This window comes from Chrysemys picta, chromosome 2, assembly GCF_011386835.1.
Source record: "Chrysemys picta bellii isolate R12L10 chromosome 2, ASM1138683v2, whole genome shotgun sequence".
Classification (NCBI taxonomy): domain Eukaryota; kingdom Metazoa; phylum Chordata; order Testudines; family Emydidae; genus Chrysemys; species Chrysemys picta.
Genome location: NC_088792.1, coordinates 288,468,580 through 288,487,178, shown reverse-complemented (window position 1 = coordinate 288,487,178; position 18,599 = coordinate 288,468,580). Strand labels below are relative to the sequence as shown.

At 62.5% G+C, this 18,599-nt stretch overlaps 1 protein-coding gene across 1 annotated transcript in view; it reads left to right on the top strand.

Moving 5' to 3' along the window:
* The first annotated feature begins 8,032 nt into the window (after window positions 1-8,032).
* Window positions 8,033-18,599, top strand: part of KIFC2 (kinesin family member C2) — a 33,412-nt gene continuing 22,845 nt past the window's right edge. Inside the window, 4 exon segments of the mRNA XM_065586408.1 lie at window positions 8,033-8,238; window positions 15,484-15,565; window positions 15,868-16,037; window positions 18,312-18,564. Coding sequence (XP_065442480.1) covers window positions 8,158-8,238; window positions 15,484-15,565; window positions 15,868-16,037; window positions 18,312-18,564 — 586 coding nt within the window. The 5' untranslated portion in view covers window positions 8,033-8,157.

Sequence of the window (18,599 nt, the reverse complement as noted above, 5' to 3'; positions counted from 1 at the left end):
AAACAGGATGGATCTGGAATGTTCTCAGTGGTACCAGATGACAGAACAAGGAGCGAATGGTCTCAAGTTGCAGTGGGGGAGGTTTAGGTTGGATATTTGGAAATACTATTTCACTAGGAGGGTGGTGAAGCACTGGAATGGGTTCCCTAGGGAGGTGGTGGAATCTCCATCCTTAGAGGTTTTTAAGGTCAGGCTTGACAAAGCCCTGGCTGGGATGATTTAGGTGGGGATTGGTCCTGCTTTGAGCAGGGGGTTGGACTAGATGACCTCCTGAGGTCCCTTCCAACTCTGATATTCTATGATTCTCTGAACTCACAGACCTTACGAGCAGGATTTTCAGTACAGCTACATAGCTACTTACATAGTATCTGTACATATGCTGCACGATGATACTGCTGCTCGGTGTGATGCAGGCTTTCAGCGGAGACCTTATGTCACCATGTCTCAGTGGGTCACAACTGAGCCTACCAAATTTAAGACAAGCTGCTGGGATAAAGGGCAGATTCACCCCAAATCTGGTGGTTATTCTTCCATGAGATATACCAAACCAGCAAGAAAAGTAAACTTCTGTCTCACCACACTGGCGAACTAGACGTCAGAAATGCAGCCTCCTTAGGTATTCCGGTCCTGAATTCAACACCTAGACACTAGACTTAATGATGAGTGGTTCTTTAAAACCAATTTCGTCAACCAAAGGGTTCTTCTGATCCCAAAGGACCAGCCACACACCCAGGTCAATATGTAACTCAGATCTTACCCAATAATCACGCTGCTGCCAATCCTTTAGTATCTAATATCTAAAGAACATAAGAACATAAGGTTTATTTATAAAAAGAAAGAAAGATGAGAGTTAAAATTGGTTAAAAGAATCAAATACATACAATAAATACAAAGTTCTTGGATCAGGCTTGTAGCAGTGATGGCATAAACTGCTGGCTTGTTAAATCTCTGGTTGCTTCCTGGAAGGTCCTCAGTCCCTTGGTTAGGATGCTCCCATTAGTATAAGTTCAGAATCGGAAGGTTTGAGCAGGAAAGAGGCAAAATGGAGAATGTTTCCAGGGCCTTTTATAGCTTCTGCCAAGTGAAGGAAACGCATTGTTCTAGTTTGTAGAAAATTACAGGTAACAAGATGGTGTTTGGAGTCACATGGGCAAGTCACATGTCCACGCCTGCTTGGCTCAGTCACAGTAGAGGCCGTCAGCCATACTCTAGTTAGAACATTCACATGAAAGTCCATCAGGTGGATGGGTGTCTCCCGTGGTCCATGGTGAGGTAAGTGTTCCCTGACGGGCCATTTAACTTGCATAGTCCCCTCAAGATGTGCAGGCTAAATACCTTGCGGGTGTTACCACAGGCGCAAACATTTGAAATACAGGTACATAGTTAATATTCGTAACTTCAGATACAAAAATGATACATGAATACAAATAGCACAGCCATATTCAGCAAATCATAACCTTTCCATAGACACCCCCTGACATACTTTGTACAAGATTTGTTGCAATTATATAACAGTGGTCGCACAAGGATCTATATGGTCATATTTTAATCAGATAACGTCCCACCTTACACGACCCCTGTTGATGAACTACCGAGCCCAGCCCCAGGGGATCCCTGTGCCCCTACAACCCCTGTGCCCTATGCCAGCTGGCCCAAAGGGGTTCTCGGGTCATAGAACCAAGTATTTGATAAAGGGCTGATCAGTCCAGCAGAGGAAGGTCTAACCTAGCCAATGGTTGGCCGTTGAAGCTAGAGAATTCGCACTGGAAATGAGACGTACGTTTTGCACAGGGAGGGTAATGCACCATGGGAACAACTTCCCAAGGGTGGCGGCGGATTCTTGGTTGCTGGCGGGTTTGCCAAGAGCTCTGCTCTAGTTCAGACAGGAGTCTCTGGCCTGCGGCGTACGGGTGAGCCTGAGCCGTTCAGGATCTAGGAATCCTCTGTGTCGTCACAGGGGGTGTAACAAGGCCCCGGGGCCAGCTGGTGGGTTCAGGGCTGTGCTCTTTGAGCAGGGGAAGCTTTCAGGGTACTGGGCGGGGGGTTATTCCATGAAGGGCCAGCTCCAGGGTTTTTGCCGCTCCAAGTGGCGCAAAAAAAAAAAAAAAAAGCCGCGATCGCGATCTGCGGCGGCAACTTGGCGGGAGGTCTTTCGCTCTGAGCGGGAGTGAGGGACCGTCCGCCGAATTGTCGCCGAATGGCTGGACGTGCCGCCCCTCTCCGGAGTGGCCGCCCCAAGCACCTGCTTGGCAAGCTGGTGTCTGGAGCCGGCTCTGATTCTGTGGGTTTGGTGCTCTATAGCAAACCCTCCTGCTCCTGCCCCAGCCCCTGTGCTGCGTGTCTCGGACCAATGCACCTGCACTCACTCCCTGCTGTGGCGCAAGCTCCCTAGGGCTGGGGAGCAGAGAAATGGGCCCTCCCCATGGCCAGCAGCTCACGCCCCCCGGGTCAGGCCCTACACTCACCATGGCAGCCTGGGGCCTGGGACTCCACGAGGTTTCGGTCACTACCAGCAGGGCCCGAGGAGGCTGCAGGGCCCCTGTGTCTTGCAGATCCACACTGCCCAGGGCACAAGAGGGGGCAGGGGCTGCCCGTGTTTCACCCGTGCCCAGGACGAGGGGAGTTGCAGGGGTGCCCATGTCTTGCCCGTGCCAAGAGAGCTGCAGGGGCTGCTGGGTCTCCCATGTGCCCAGGGCACCAGGAGGTGGGAGGGGTGCCCGTGTCTCCCCCATGCCCAGGGCAAGGGGAGCTGCAGGGGGTGCTCGTGTCTCTCCCATGCCCAGGGCACGGTGAGGCTGCAGGGGGTGCCCGTCTCTTGCCCATGCCCAGGGCACCAGGAGGTGGGAGGGGTGCCCATGTCTCTCTCATGCCCAGGGTACCAGGAGGTGGGAGGGGTGCCCATGTCTCTCCCATGCCCAGGGCACCAGGAGGTGGGAGGGGTGCCCATGTCTCTCCCATGCCCAGGGCACGGTGAGGCTGCAGAGGGTGCCCGTCTCTTGCCCATGCCCAGGGCACCAGGAGGTGGGAGGGGTGCCCATGTCTCTCTCATGCCCAGGGTACCAGGAGGTGGGAGGGGTGCCCATGTCTCTCCCATGCCCAGGGCACCAGGAGGTGGGAGGGATGCCTGTGTCTCTCCCATGGCCAGGTGTGACGAACTGGGACTGTTCTTGCTGGGGTGTGTGAATGCTGACAGGGGAGTGTGACTAGGATGGTCTGCATCGGGGGATGGGAGCCGGCCCAAGGGAACATACCTGAGCTTGTAACATGAGAACCCAGGAGGGGGTTGGAGGTCAGATGACTCCGGGGCCCGGGAAACTGAACAAAGGCTGTGGGAGGGGTCGCTGAAGGCAGAGTGCTGGAAGCAGGCTGGAAGGAGGCTGGAGAGATGGCTGGGAGGCAGAGATGGCTCTGACCCCCCAAAGGGGGGGGCTGGGATGCCCTGGGACCCCAAGCTGGACCTAACTGAGGGGGGCCCTGTTGTCTGTGCCTGCAAGACCTGTCTTGGACTGTGTTCCTGTCATCCAAATAAACCTTCTGCTTTACTGGCTGGCTGAGAGTCATGGTGAATCGCAGGAAGCCGGGGGTGCAGGGCCCTGAGTTCCCCAATACTCCGTGACAACTGGTGGCAGCGGTGGGATCTACTGCACCCCGTGGACGGCGCTTCCTGCAGTAAGTGACTGGGGAGCAGTAAAACGAAGGGGGATTGACGGGGACCAGGCCTGCTGAAGAGTGGGAGAGAGACGGTTATTACCCCTGGGAGTGTGTGACCAGCGAGAAGGACTTTTGCAGTAACAGGGTCCCCCGTGGGATCACAGCGAGTGGTCCCAGGGGCGGAGGAGTCTGCAGCTCGACCCTGGCAGAGAGGTGGTGACCTCGAGAAGGGCTGGCACACTAGGGGGCCCCCTGCAAACTGTGGGGAGCTGTGAGCACACAGGCCGGTGAGTGGCCAGCAGGAAGATGTATGCCAAGCGGCTTAAGAGCGACCTGGTGGAGCTGTGCAAGCAGAGGCGGCTGCGCATTGGGAGGCTCACCAAAGAACAGCTCATCGCCCAGCTGGAGGCGGAAGATCGCGCGAATGAACTGATCCCTGTGTCTCAGGGAAGCAGCCTGGCAAATGCAGCGCAGGCACCAGTGTCTGTCCCAGCTGGGAGTGGTCAGCCGGCTGCTGAGGGCTTCCCGAGACCCCTCCTTCCTATGCCTAGGGGAAGGGTGGGGAGGAGCCCAGCAAATACCGAAGGCGCCGTGATCCCCCCGGCCAGCAGGGGGTCCCCCCGGCGAAGCCCGCCGGCCAGCAGAGGAGCCTCCCGGCGACGTTCGGCATCCGGGGAGCGGAATTGGCTGGAATGGGAGAAAGAGCTAAAACTGAGGGAGCTGGAGGATCGTGAACAACAGAGACAGCATGAAGAGAGACAGCATCAGCGTGAAGAGAGACAGCGTCAGCATGAACGGGAGGAGAAAGAGAGACAGCATCAGCGTGAACGGGAGGAGAATGAGAGACAAAGACAGCATGAAGAGAGACAGAGACAGGAGAATGAGAGACAGCGTCAGCATGAACTGGAACTGGCGAGACTGAGGGGCAGCGAACCCCCGGCTGCGGTGAGTGAGGGGGGACCCAGGACTGCACGGAGCTTTGATAAGTGCATCATGGCCCCATACAAGGAGGGGGAGGACATGGATGACTTCCTGGAGGCCTTTGAGACGGCCTGCGAGCTGCACCGGGTTGATCCCGCGGACAGACTCCGGGTCCTTACCCCCTTACTGGACCCCAAATCCGTGGCATTGTACCGCCAACTGGGAGAGGCAGAGAAAGGGGACTACGAACTATTCAAAAAGGCCCTGCTACGTGAGTTTGGGCTGACTCCTGAGATGTACCGGGGAAGGTTCCGGAGTCAAGATAAAACCCCTGAGATCTCATATCTGCAACTAGCCGTCCGCATGGAAAGATACGCCAGCAAGTGGGCTGGTGGGGCCCAGACGAAGGAGGACCTGATTAAACTGCTGGTACTGGAGCAACTGTATGAGCGGTGCCCATCCGACCTGAGGCTGTGGTTGGTGGACAGAAAGCCAGAGAACCCGCGACACGCCGGGCAGCTGGCTGATGAGTTTGTAAAGAGCCGGTCAGGGGGTGGCAGGGAGGAGCCCCAAAGGAACAGGCCCGCCGTGATGCAGAGAGAGAGTCACCCTGGGACCTCCCAAAGAGGGAATATGGGGAATCCCCTCCCACGGGGAATGCCCAGCGTCAGGGACAACCGACCGGCTCGAGGGGACCCACAGGACATGAGCTGCTATTACTGCGGCCGAAGAGGCCACGTTCGGGCCCAGTGCCCCAAGCTCAAGGACAGACTGAGCAGACCGAACCCGCATAGGGTTAACTTGGTAGAGGCCCAGACGGACGAGGGGCAGGCTTCTCACGCAAGAGGGGCTGGCAGCTTATCAACTGCTCAAGAGAGAGAAGGGCCCCAGGCCAGCTCCTCTAGGGGGCTGGATGCCCCAGACTCAGGGTTTTTGGTTTATACGGTGGGCGCGGGGCTGTCCCTCCGGAGAGAGTACCTTGTTCCCCTGGAGGTGGATGGGAGGAAGGTCAATGGATACTGGGATACGGGCGCAGAGGCGACGCTGGCCCGGCCCGAGGTGGTGGCCCCAGATCAGGTGGTGCCCAACTCCTACCTGACCCTGACGGGGGTGGGCGGAACACCAGTCAAAGTGCCCGTGGCAAGGGTACACCTGAAGTGGGGGGCCAAGGAGGGCCCCAAGGATGTGGGGGTACACCCGTATCTGCCCACTGAGGTATTGATGGGGGGGGACCTGGAGAACTGGCCAAGCAACCCCCAAAAGGCACTGGTTGTGACCCGCAGTCAGAGCCGGCGAGGGGCCCTGCGCCCTGGCCTTGGGGGGGGTGCCTTGCCTGAGGCGCAGGACCCTAACCTGGTGGGGAGGGAACGCCCAGGGACGCGGCTCAGGGAGGCTGCAGCTTCGGACCCAGCGGGCGAGAAAGAGCAGGTGGCCATCCCTGTCCCAGCTGCTGAGTTCCAGGCCGAGTTACAGAGAGACCCCTCCTTGCGGAAGATAAGGGACCTGGCCGACCTCAATGCGGTACAGACCATGGAACGAGGTGGCCGGAAAAGGTTCCTGTGGGAGAAGGGGTTCCTGTACCGAGAATGGGCTCCCCCAGGGAAAATGGAGTCAGGGGGGATCAGGAGGCAGCTGGTGGTACCCCAGAAGTATCGCCGCCAGCTGCTGTGCCGGGCCCATGACATTCCCCTCTCAGGGCACCAGGGAACCTGGCGTACCCAGCAGAGGCTGCTACGGAGCTTTTACTGGCCTGGGGTCTTTGTTACTGTCCGACAGTACTGCGGATCCTGTGACCCCTGTCAGAGGGGGAGGAAGGCCTGGGACAAGGGGAAAAGAGCTTTAGGACCCTTGCCCAGCATAAAGGATCCTTTCCAGAGGGTGGCCAAGGTTAAAAGGGCGGCTCTAAACCAAGAGAGCCCAAAGCACAGACCTCCAGACTGGAGCGCTGGGAGAAGACCACAGCCCAGTTGGAACCCCAGAGGTATGGGGGTGGGAAAAGGGCACAGGCCGCATAAACCTTCCCACATGCGAACTGCGAGTGCCATCAAGCACCCCCGACCTAAGGGGGGGCGTGGAACGGAAGGGGCCTGGTGTAATTCTCACCAAGGAACTGGAGGGATGCGGGGGCATCCATGGGAACGGGGGTAGGTTCGAACTTCCCCGGGTCACTGGCTAAAGTGACCCTGCTCAGTTCGGTCTCGAAGGGGGGAGAGATGTGACGAACTGGGACTGTTCTTGCTGGGGTGTGTGAATGCTGACAGGGGAGTGTGACTAGGATGGTCTGCATCGGGGGATGGGAGCCGGCCCAAGGGAACATACCTGAGCTTGTAACATGAGAACCCAGGAGGGGGTTGGAGGTCAGATGACTCCGGGGCCCGGGAAACTGAACAAAGGCTGTGGGAGGGGTCGCTGAAGGCAGAGTGCTGGAAGCAGGCTGGAAGGAGGCTGGAGAGATGGCTGGGAGGCAGAGATGGCTCTGACCCCCCAAAGGGGGGGGCTGGGATGCCCTGGGACCCCAAGCTGGACCTAACTGAGGGGGGCCCTGTTGTCTGTGCCTGCAAGACCTGTCTTGGACTGTGTTCCTGTCATCCAAATAAACCTTCTGCTTTACTGGCTGGCTGAGAGTCATGGTGAATCGCAGGAAGCCGGGGGTGCAGGGCCCTGAGTTCCCCAATACTCCGTGACACCAGGGCGAGGGGAGCTGCAGGGGGTGCTCGTGTCTCTCCCATGCCTAGGGCACGGTGAGGCTGCAGGGGGTGCCCGTCGCTTGCCCATGCCCAGGGCATCAGGAGGTGGGAGGGGTGCCCATGTCTCTCCCATGCCCAGGGCACGGTGAGGCTGCAGGGGGTGCCCGTTTCTTGCCCATGCCCAGGGCACCAGGAGGTGGGAGGGGTGCCCATGTCTCTCCCATGCCCAAGGCACGGTGAGGCTGCAGGGGGTGCCCGTTTCTTGCCCATGCCCATGGTCCATTGTGAGTTAAGTGATGGGCACCAGGAGTTGGGAGGGGTGCCCATGTCTCCCCCATGGCCAGGGCGAGGGGAGCTGCAGGGGGTGCTCGTGTCTCTCCCATGCCTAGGGCACGGTGAGGCTGCAGGGGGTGCCCGTCTCTTGCCCATGCCCAGGGCACCAGGAGGTGGGAGGGGTGCCCGTGTCTCTCCCATGCCCAGGGCACCAGGAGGTGGGAGGGGTGCCCGTGTCTCTCCCATGCCCAGGGCACGGTGAGGCTGCAGGGGGTGCCCGTCTCTTGCCCATGCCCAGGGCACCAGGAGGTGGGAGGGGTGCCCGTGTCTCTCCCATGCCCAGGGCACCAGGAGGTGTGAGGGGTGCCCATGTCTCTCCCATGCCCAGGGCACGGTGAGGCTGCGGGGGGGGCCGTGTCTGGCGGCCCGTGGGCGGCTCCCCGCGGCTCCTCCCGGGCCCCGCCGGTGCCGCAGCGCAGGGGCGGGCGGGGGCACTGGGCATGCTCCGAGGCGCTGCGGCTGGCTCGGCCGGGGCGGGCGCTGCAGCTGCCGGGCGTGCGGAGCGGGCGTGGGGATCCCGGGCTGGGCTGGGCAGGGCGCCCCGGAGCCCCCCCCCCGCGCCCCCATGTTCGCCTTTTACTCGCTGCTGGTCTACATCGTGTACGCGCTGCTGCGCCGCGGCCCGCGGCCGCTCCCCCCGCCGCAGGTAGGAGCTCGGGGGGGGACCCCGGCACCCCTCGGGCAGGGTCACGTCCCCCAGACGATCCTGAGCCGCCCCCGCTGGGATTAGCCCCGGCCCCGGCCCGTCTCTGGATCGGATCAAGCGGTGAGGCGGGGCCACGGGGACCCCGTTAGCAGAGCCTGGCCCCGGGGTGCGGGACACGGGGGGGAGCTGCCGATGCCAACTCTGGGGAGGGCAAAGGGTGGAGTTATTCCCAGCCCCTCCCCCGTGCCCCCTGCGCCCCCCGACTCTGCCCCCAGCACTCCCCTCCCCCGTGCCCTCGGCGCCCCCCCGACTCTGCCCCCAGGACCCCCCCCGCTGTGCCCCAGTACTCCCCTCCCCCGTGCCCTCTGCACCCCCCCCGACTCAGCACCCAGCTGCTCTGCATGCCCCCAGCAGCACCTGCCCCTGACAGCTGTTCACTGTCACCGGGTGCTCTGCACATACCTGAGCTGGGGTTCCTGGCTTTCCCCAGCCCTGCTCCCGGTGGTCCCTGCTATCCCCCTAGCCCCTCAATCCTAACCCACAGCCCCCTGCTACCCCAGCCCTGGGCTCCCCCCTCCCAGCTCTGCCAACGCCCCTCAGTCCTAACCTGCAGCCCCCTGCTACCCCAGCCCTGGGCTCCCCCCTCCCAGCTCTGCCAACGCCCCTCAATCCTAACCTGCAGCCCCCTGCTACCCCAGCCCTGGGCTCCCCCCTCCCAGCTCTGCCAACGCCCCTCAATCCTAACCCGCAGCCCCCTGCTACCCCAGTCCTGGGCTCCCCCGCTCCCAGCTCTGCCAACGCCCCTCAATCCTAACCCGCAGCCCCCTGCTACCCCAGTCCTGGGCTCCCCCGCTCCCAGCTCTGCCAGTGCCCCTCAATCCCAACCCACAGCCCCCTGCTACCCCAGCCCTGGGCTCCCCCCAACTCTGCCGATGCCCCTCAGTCCTAACCCGCAGCCCCCTACTACCCCAGCCCTGGGCTCCCCGCCCCCATAAGGTTTGCAGTCCCTGTCCCCCCAGCCAGGCTAGTCTTGGGCGTCTTCTGAGCAGACTCCCCAGGTGCCAGGCCGTGGTGGAGGCCAGGGGCAGGGCTGGGAAGCTGCCACCTGCCCCGCCAGGATGGGCCGTTCCGCTCCCTTCGCACTGTTCACTTTGTTACTGACCCTGTCCCCTGCCCGAGTGGGACCGCTCTGTCCTGGGAGTGTCAGTCGTTCCCCCTCCACTCCCAGCCCCACGGCCCTTCGCACTGCCTGCCCCGGATCTCTGCCCCCTGTCCCCTTGGCGTGGTCCCCGGCAGCCTGGCTCCCGAGCCGCTGCGTGCCCGGGTAGCCGCAGCAGGGAGCTGGTTCACCCCCAGCCACGGTTGCTTCTCTCGTGGGATGCAGAGATGAAAGCCCGTCTGGCTGCGGCTGTTGTGTCTGCCTGGCGGGCCAGGGGAAGGGAGCTCTTCAGATTGGGGGAAACCAGGTCAGTGTTGGCGCTGCTGGGTCCAGCCCAGGGGACTGCCGGCATGGGAAGGGGTGGAGGGAGGGTACCCCAGTCCTAGCCAGGCAGACTTGGGGGCGTCTACCCCTGACCGGATGGATCCCCATTATTCCTGGCACGGGGGTGGGGGGTACCCAGAGATCATTTGCAGTGACGGGAACCTGAAGTAACAGTCGATCTGTCTCCATCATTCCATGGTGGAATTTCAAAGGCACGTGTTGCCATGGTAACTGTGCACCCGCTCCGTCTCCCTGGCAGCAGGCGCCTTTCCCAACCAGCTCCTAGCAAAGTGCACGGTGAGTCCCCCGGTCCTGGGGTCCCGAGGAGAACGTAAAGAGCAGCTCAGTCCTTCTCCCCGTGCGGGTCGGCTCCCCACTCCTGACTGCTCAGCCCACACCCTAGGTCCTCTCCCCCTCCTGGTGCACTAAGGAGCTAGCTGACTGAGTGAGTCCACCTGCCCCTCCCCAGCTGGGCAGCCCCTGCTCTCAGGCTAGGTGGGGCTCCAGGCACGCCCCTCCCCTCCCCTCCTGCTCGCCATGCCTTGCTGTAGAGCTGTGACTGTTTTCTCAATGGGGTTAGTGGCCCCTCCGGTCTGTCTGGGTCAGCACTCGGGACATAGGAATGGGCAGGTTGAACAGGCCAGGGATCGTCTCAGTCTCTCCTGTCGGTGACAGGGACCAGCCCCAGCCGTTCCAGAGGAAGGCACAAGGCACCTGGTACTGGATGATTATGGAATAACCTGTCCGGGGGGCGTCTCTTCCTAACCCCCCATCATTCAGTTAGGGGCTGCTGATGCCCCGGACCAGGAGAGATTATAGCCTTTGCAATGGGTAACCATGGCTGGGGTAATGATCCTTAGAAGGGTCTGGCCCTGGTTTGAATCCTGCTAAGCTCAATAATGTCTGGTAGCATTGAGTTCCACAGGTTAACGACGCGTGTGGGGAAAAGTGGCTCTCGGATCAGTTGTAACTGCTGTATTTCCATCTCATGGACAGTCCCCGCTCCCTGTATCCTGAGTGGGGGCGAAGTGCTGCTCAGTTTGCCGTCTCTGTCCCCTGGCTCAAGCTCCTGGAGGTAGCAAGAGATTCTTCCCCTGGAAAAGAAGGCAGCAGGAGTCCCAGAGCCAAAAATGGGCAACAGCCCAGAGGGGACCCATGGTCCAAATCCCATCGGTGCCGGCAGAGCAGCCCCGGGCACAGCTTGGTTCTGGAGATTAACTCGGCCAGCAGCCAGGGCACTTGGCAGTACCAGTGAAGTGGCTGAAATTGGCAGTGGGGAGGTGGAGAGCCAGGGGTCGAGGGGGAGGGCACGGGGGCACCTCAGCCCTGCTGGAGGGGGAATTGAACCTGCTGACCCAGCTGTGCACTTGGCCCGTTGACTTTATCCTTGTCCAGGCTGACAGACAAGGCCCGTGTGACATCTCTAGGATCCTGCACCCAGCGTGGTGGGGTGAGAGCTCTCGGGGGCACGTGGGGGACAGGTGCCCTGCCCCAAATGTCCTCTGTCCCGTTGACATCTCTTCCAAGGCCACTGCAGGACTCTGGTGTTTTCACTCCTGGGCCAGTAGCGATTTCCATCGATTCGGAGAGTCCAGGGCCCGGATGGATCGTTGTGAGATCTCTGTATCTATCGTCTGGGCCCTAGGAGTGCCCTGCGTTAACTCCTGTTCGGATGCTTGATTTAAAAATGTCCAGGGATGGAGAATCCACCGCAGCCCTCGGCAGCGGCTGGAGATGCCGGTGCTGAGGCAGTCCCCTGGCTGATGGACGGGCCTGGATTTCCCACGTCCCATGCTGGCGCCAGGTGGAATCCCTATGCCAACGCTAACCCTGCCCCTGTTTTAGCCCAGGCTTGTTATTGAGTGTTGGCTGGTAACGCACGGGCTAATCCCCGAACTGGCTGTGCCTGGAGCGTGGCAAGGGATGGCAGTGCAGGTGTTCGGGTCCCTGTTCGGGATCCGGTTCGGTGACGTCCTTTGCTGTGGATTCAGCACCAGAGCGAAGGTCCCTATCACTTGAGCTAAAGGAATCCCTCCGTCAGCCAACAGCAGCAGTAGGCTCTTATCCTCTCTGAGGACCAGCCCCTAGAGACATGACCCCTGCTTCACTAGCGTGTTACGACAGCGCCAGGGAAAGGAGGCGGGAGAGACTGGCGGTGCGAGGGCCGTGAGTAGGGGCGGGGGAGGGTGTGGCTTCAGGGGCAGGGGCCCGGCCTGCTAGGGCCCGCTCGGAACAGGCGCCGGGATTGAAGGGGTCGGTCTGTCTGCACTGAGGGGAGGGGAAGGAGCCTCCTGGTCCCAGGCGGACCCAGCGCAGAGGACAGCAGATTGGGGTTCGTTCACCCCTCCCCTCGCTGGGGTGCCCCATGCTGCCACTACCCTGACTCCCAGCGCCCGAGCTCACCCCCACGGGGTGTGGCATCCCTGTGCCCGGCTCAGCCATCCCAGCAGATGTGCAGGTGGCGGCTCATGCTGGCTCACAGGTGCCAGGCCCTGAGGGGAGGGATCCACCCCCCAGGGGAAGGGGGGCAGCCCTGCTGGAACCCATGGGGCACTTCCCTCCCCCCAGCTTCTGCCACCTCCCCTGGGGCCCAGTCCTGCTCCTGGTGCACAGTCTGAGCACATGGGGTGCATGATGGGAGTATTGGGGGGCCAGTAGGGCTGAGTCCGGGTCCTCTCCCCAGCTCTCTGGGTGGCAGTACTGCCCCTGGATGCTACACACCCCTACACACCTGCAAAAGGTTAGCTGATGGATCAGGATAGTTATGGATTTGCTGGCCCCCTTCCCCCACTATGGTGCAGTGGGTTCCCCCCTCCGTGCACCCCCCCAGCTGCCCCCTGCACAGGGGAACCGCATGGGTCCTGAACGCACAGAGGGGGGGGTGAGGCGTGTTTGGGTGCAGGCGTCTCCGTTGGTACCTACTGGGGCGATTCGCCCTCCTGACCCCCGCCCAGCATGGCAGTTAGTTGGGGGGCACCCGGGGCACGAGGGGGTCTGGGTCTGGGTCTCCCTCCACCTGTCAGCAGGGTGCAGGGCCCCGGCTTTCCCTGCCCGCTTTGCCCTGGGCCCCTGCTCCGCACTGGGGGCGGCTGGGAGCAGGGCCGTTGTCTGTGATTTGAATAGACGTCAATTGTTCCAATCTCTGACCCCTCCTCAGTCACAGCCGCGGGTCGGCGCCCAGCCCCGCTGGGCCTTGCCAGACACGTCTCCAGGGCCAGGAGCATTGGCCGAGCCTCGTGCTCCCCTGGCAGAGAGCTTCGTGCGCCGTTCCCAGGCTGGGCCCCTCTGCTGGGGCGGGATGTGCGCGCCAGGTGTGCCCAGGCTGGCTCCGTTGGTGCTTTGGCAGCTGGGGGGTCAGTTCTCTCCAAAGGGGCCCGGCAGCATGGGGGCCTGACCCCTCAAGGCCGCGTGATCTCCCCTGCCAGAGGGCTGATTGGATCCATAGGGCGGTGCTGAGAGCCTGCCCCATTTCCGCCCCTTGGCATCTCGGCTCTGGCGCTCTCCCGTTTTCCCGCTCGGCTCCGCTCTGCGCAGCTGGCTCCGAGGTTGGCTCGGCTGCAGCTCGTTAGCAGGGAGCTGGCGCTGTTTCCAGCCGGGCTGTATCGATTGTCCAGGGAGGCCTGGCTCAGACTTTGACTTGCTGCGCTGTGGGTCTGTCTCCCTGGTGGGGGGCACAGAGGCGGGCAGTTCCCCGGCACTGGTGCTGCTGTGTTGGGTTTAGGATGGGCAGGGCTCTCGTCTGACAGCTTGGACGGGGCGGGGGATGGAGAGCAGTGTCGGCCCCCCCGGGGGCCAAACACACGCAGGGGGTGTGGAGGGAAGGGGGATGCACGAGGCCTCACGTGCGGGCTGGTCGGGGGGGTGAGAGGCAGGAGGTGTGGGCAGTTGTGATCAAGGTCCAGGGTTAGTCTCTGTGTCTAAATCAAAGCATCCCCCAGCCCCCCAGTGTAACACAGGCTCTGTGCTGCCCTGTGTGCGGTGTGCAGCCCCTGACCCGCTCAGGCACCCAGCTCTGCAGCAGCCCACCCTGGGGCATGGCTCTCCCAGCACCCCCAGAGAGCAATACCCAGACGGCAGCACCTCCCACCCCAGCCGGTGCTGGGTGCAATGCCGACTCCTCCAGCAGGGGGTGCCAGCTGCCCGCTGTGAGGACAGGTAGCACCGTCAGGTGCCCTGGCCTTGCTGAGCTCTGTCCCGTTGCCGGCCCCCAGACCCACATGTATTGGGCAGTTGCTGCTCGTCCTCTGTGCACCGGGCACCGAGGGGGAACGGGTGTGCGCCCTCATCCGTGGGGTACGTTAGCGGGGGCAGCACCCGGGAAGGGCCGGCTCTTCCCCATTAGGAGGGTTCCCATCGTGCTAGCTCAGCACCTTGCTGTTCCCCAGCCCCATTGGTGCCCCCAGCCAGGCCTGGTAGGAGAGGGTCGGGTCTTGGGGTGTAGTCAGGGCCCTGGGCACGGGGTGCTTAAGGGAGCGATCCGGGAGCGTTCCCGGTGTCTAGACAGCTTCAGCACGGAGATGGATCCGGCTCAGGGCATCAGTTGCACTCAGCAGGGTCAGCTCTGTCCCGGGCATGTGGGGAGCAGGGTGCGGGGACTGTCTGGGGCGGGGGGGAGTACTTGAGGAGGTTTGTGAGGCTGTCTGGTGGGGGGGGGAGTACTTGTGGGGTTTTGTGGGGCCGTCTGGCGGGGGTACTTGTGGGGTTCTGTGGGGCCATCTGGCGGGGGTACTTGAGGGGTTCTGTGGGGCTGTCTGGCGGGGGTACTTGAGGGGGTTCTGTGGGGCCGTCTGGCAGGGGTCCTTGAGGGGTTCTGTGCGGCTGTCTGGCGGGGGTCCTTGAGGGGGTTCTGTGGGGCTCTCGGTGGCCAGGAAGGGGCTCTATGGGGCTATCTGTAGCCAGGGGTGTGTGGGGAGGCTGTCTGTGGTGGGGGAGTGCTTGAGGGGGGCTCTATGGGTCTGTCTGTGGCGGGGGGTTTCTTGGGAGGATCTGTAGGGCACAGTGGTGGGGGTGGCATGGGGGAGGCTGTCTGTGCCCAGAGGGGTTCGGGGGGGGGCAGCCATGGTGGGGAGTGTTCGGGGGGTGGGGAGCTCTGTGGTGTTGTTCATGAAGGGGTGGTGCCATGGGGACTTCTGTGAGGCCATTTGTGGTGGAGAGGGGCGTCTGGGGGGGCACTGATGTGCCATCTGTGGCAGAGGGGAGGGGAGGTCAGGGGCTCTGAGACACGATCCGTGGCGAGGGGTTGCTCCGGGGGGCTCTGAATCACCATCTGTGGAGGAGGGAGGAGTTGGAGGGACTCTGAGGTGTCGTCCATGGTGACGGGGAAAGCTCTGAGGACCCATTTAGTCAGGGGGCTCTGAGGACCCCTCCGTGGGGGGGGGGCTGGGTTGGTCGGGGGGGGCTCTGAGGACCTCTCCATGGGGGCGGGGTTGGTCAGGGGCTCTGAGGACCCCTCCGTGGGGGGGGGGCTGGGTTGGTCGGGGGGGCTCTGAGGACCCTTCCATGGGGGTGGGGTTGGTCAGGGGCTCTGAGGACCCCTCCGTGAGGGGGGGGGCTGGGTTGGTCGGGGGGGCTCTGAGGACCTCTCCATGGGGGTGGGGTTGGTCAGGGGCTCTGAGGACCCCTCCGTGGGGGGGGGGGCTGGGTTGGTCGGGGGGGCTCTGAGGACCCTTCCATGGGGGCGGGGTTGGTCAGGGGCTCTGAGGACCCGTCTGTGGCCTGGCTTCTGTTGCTGACAGACGTTTCCTTCCCCTCCTGCTCTCCAGGGCCCGGATGCCTTCTCCGTGGAGCCGCCCAGGCGGCGCAGGCTGTGTGAGGAGCTGTGGCCGGAGCTGCCGGAGCTGGACAGTGCGTAGCCGCCTCTCCCCTCCCCGTGCCACAGCGGCTGGTCCGGTTTGCACGTGGCCCAGCAGCAGGGGGTGGGGTGGGGCGGGTGCTGGCTGTAGATCAGTGCATGCCGGGCTGGTGAGCTGGGACAGGTCCCCCCTGCCCCCCCGTGTCCGGAAGGGGTTCAGGGTGTTGGGGGCGATGCATCTCACACTGGGGAGGGGGTGCCACTGGGCTGGGGCACAGCTATCTCGACAGTGGGGGAGCCAAGGGGTGCCCCGGCGCTGTTCCCCCCACCCCAGCGCTGTTCCCTGCCTTTGCAGGCAGCTCCGAGAGTGACCGAGGCAGTGGCACGGAGGAGGAGGAGGAGGCTGGCCCTGACAGCGGGTTTCTGGAGGATGCCACCACCCCGCTCACCGAATTCCTGTCCCTCAAGCGGGAAGCTGCCGAGGGGAAGCTCTGCCCAGCGGACACAGAGGCCTCTGGTGGGAAGGTAAATCTGGGCGCGTTCCCCATCAGACCCGCTGCCTTCCTGTCGCCATGGCAATGAGGAGCATGAAACACAAACAGCCGTGGCCAGGTGTGATGGGTCTCAGGGTGCCCAGAGCTGGGAAGGCGCCTTGGTCTCTTGTGTTGGGGGAGTCTTGCTTGTGCTTAGCTGGGTGTCCACTCCCTGACCCCACCCTCTCCTCGAGGCTGTGCCAGCCCTTACCTTGCCTTGCAGGTTAACAGGAGGTGCACCCAGTCCCCGAGCCCCTGTCGGGCCCAGCCCGGTCTCCACGGACACTCCCACAAGTACCAGGCCTGCTGTCCCCCAGGGACCAACATGTACACCTGTTTGTGAGAGTCAGGATCCGCTCTTTGTGTGATATCACAGCACTGAGGGATCTTTATAGTGAAAGCAAGGGTGAGATCATTGCCAAAGAACCAAGCGATGGCGAGGGAGAATAATAGAAGCGAAAGGTTACCTGTAAAACAAAATCATAGCACGCTTTCTGGAGCTGCACTTCACTCAGCAGGCTAAGCTGCCGGCCAGCGAAGCGTATCTCACCCCCAAACCCCTCTGCCGAGTCTCAGCCAAGGGGGGTTCAGATCCCGTTTTCAGGACCGTAAATGCCCAGCCTGCTTCCTTCCTAAGTGCAGGATGTGGGGCGTCGTCTCTGCCTTCTGCTCACGTCCCCAGAGTTCAGTGTCTGTTCTCAGAGCAGGATAACGCACCGGGCCTTTTTTTCCCTGTGTGCCGCTTCCCCGCTGATTGCACATCTCCCCACTGGCTTCGTATGTACGTGGGTAGCCGCTGTATTAGCTTATGGTGCTCACGTCCCGCCCGAGAGCCAGGTGAACAAAGGTCCCTTGTGTGGCAGAAAACCCGCACGCTGTCATTGGACATCCACAGCCCCTTACGCAGCATCTGTGTGGACATTTCACTCTGTGGGGACCCAGAACGCACAAGCCAGCATCGGGGCATTGCTGGGACCCCCTCGACAGTTGGTGTGACGGGATTCTTGGGTCACACCAGGACCCACCGCGTCAGATCTGAACTGGCCGTGTTCAGAGCCATCCCTCCAGACAGCTCCCAGGGCTCACCCGTCCCTGTCCTCCACTCTGCTCGCTTCGCTGCTGGCTATTTACCAGGCAGTGGCCAGCACTCCTGTCCACCCGGGAGCTTTCCCAGCTCTCTCCTCTCCCTGGAAGGGCGATGCTGGGGCCTGGAGCAGAGAAGGAGGGACCCAGGCCCTGTGTCTCCTTGGTCACCGTGCGTCTCAGACCACAGGGGGGCCCAATGGACTCGGTGTGGAGTGTGTGTGGGTTTCTGGAATCTGTCGGCGCTGCCCATCCCTGGCTCCGTGCCCACCTGCCTGGTTTTGGATAGCGCCCGTCACGGTGATACCGAAGGGCCTGGCGCAGCCTGGCAGAGCGTGGGTAGAACGCTGCCATTGGGAGCGCTGGCCTCAGTGACAAGACACAGGGCAGCCATGAACCGGGCCCTAAGGGCCCCTCTGCCCCGACGTTCCCGGTGCCGCTGTCGCTGTGCCCAGGCTCTGGGGCAGCACTTAGCGCACGTCTGGATCTGAGCCGGGAGGCGATTCCCAGCCCACATGGACAGACGTGCTAGCTCTGCTCGCACTGGTGCTAAACACAGCAGTGTAGCTGGGGGAGCACGGGGGGGGGCTGCCCTGTGCCCCCCCCCCTGCTGTACTCGGGTGGCTAGTCTGAGCTGCCGCCTTTCCTACCCAGCTACATGGGTGACCTTGGGCGAGTCCCTTCTCCCTGACTAAATGTGCTGTGGACAGCGCACGGGGCCCCTGCTCTTGGTGTGCGATTGCCGATGGCGCCAGCCAGCCGCAGGGGCTGCACAGGCTGCTGGGGGCGGGGGTACCTGCTCTGGCCCCTGGGCATAGTGCCTCACCGTCGCCGATGGTGTCGCTCAGAGCCAGCCCCACTGCACACATGGGGGTCCGAGGCGCAGTGGATGAAGTGACCCACTCCAGAGTCACACAGGGTCTGTGGCAGAGCAGGGACAGGGTCTCCCAGGTCTCCTGAGTCCTTGGCCTCCACCCTGCCCACTAGGCAAACCATCCCCATCCTCTGCCTGCGCTAACTGCTTTGTCTTCTCTTTTCTCCTTCGAACCACTCCCCTCATCCCCCCGACATCCCATGTGCTCCTGCGACCTGCTGTGTCGCTCCTCTCTCCCCATCCCACCATCTCACTCGGGCCGAACCGTCCCCCCTCTCCCCCTGCTCCTCCCACGGGCTCCCACGCCAGCTCCCCGACTCCCCTCTCATCTCGGTGATGTCCCACCTCCTCTCCTTCCTGGAGCACTACGGGCAGATGCAGCGGCTGCAGGAGCAAGCCGGGGAGTACCGCTCCCGCCTACGCCGGGAGGAGAGCCGGCGCCGGAAGCAGCTGCGGACGCTGAGGAGGGCCTACAGGCAGCAGGTGCAGGACAAGCTGAGCGTCATCGAGAGCCTGGAGGGCGTCATCTGCGAGCAGCAGAACGTCATGGAGACGCTGCACGGTGGGGAGTCGTTCGCCCCGACCGCCGCAACGCCC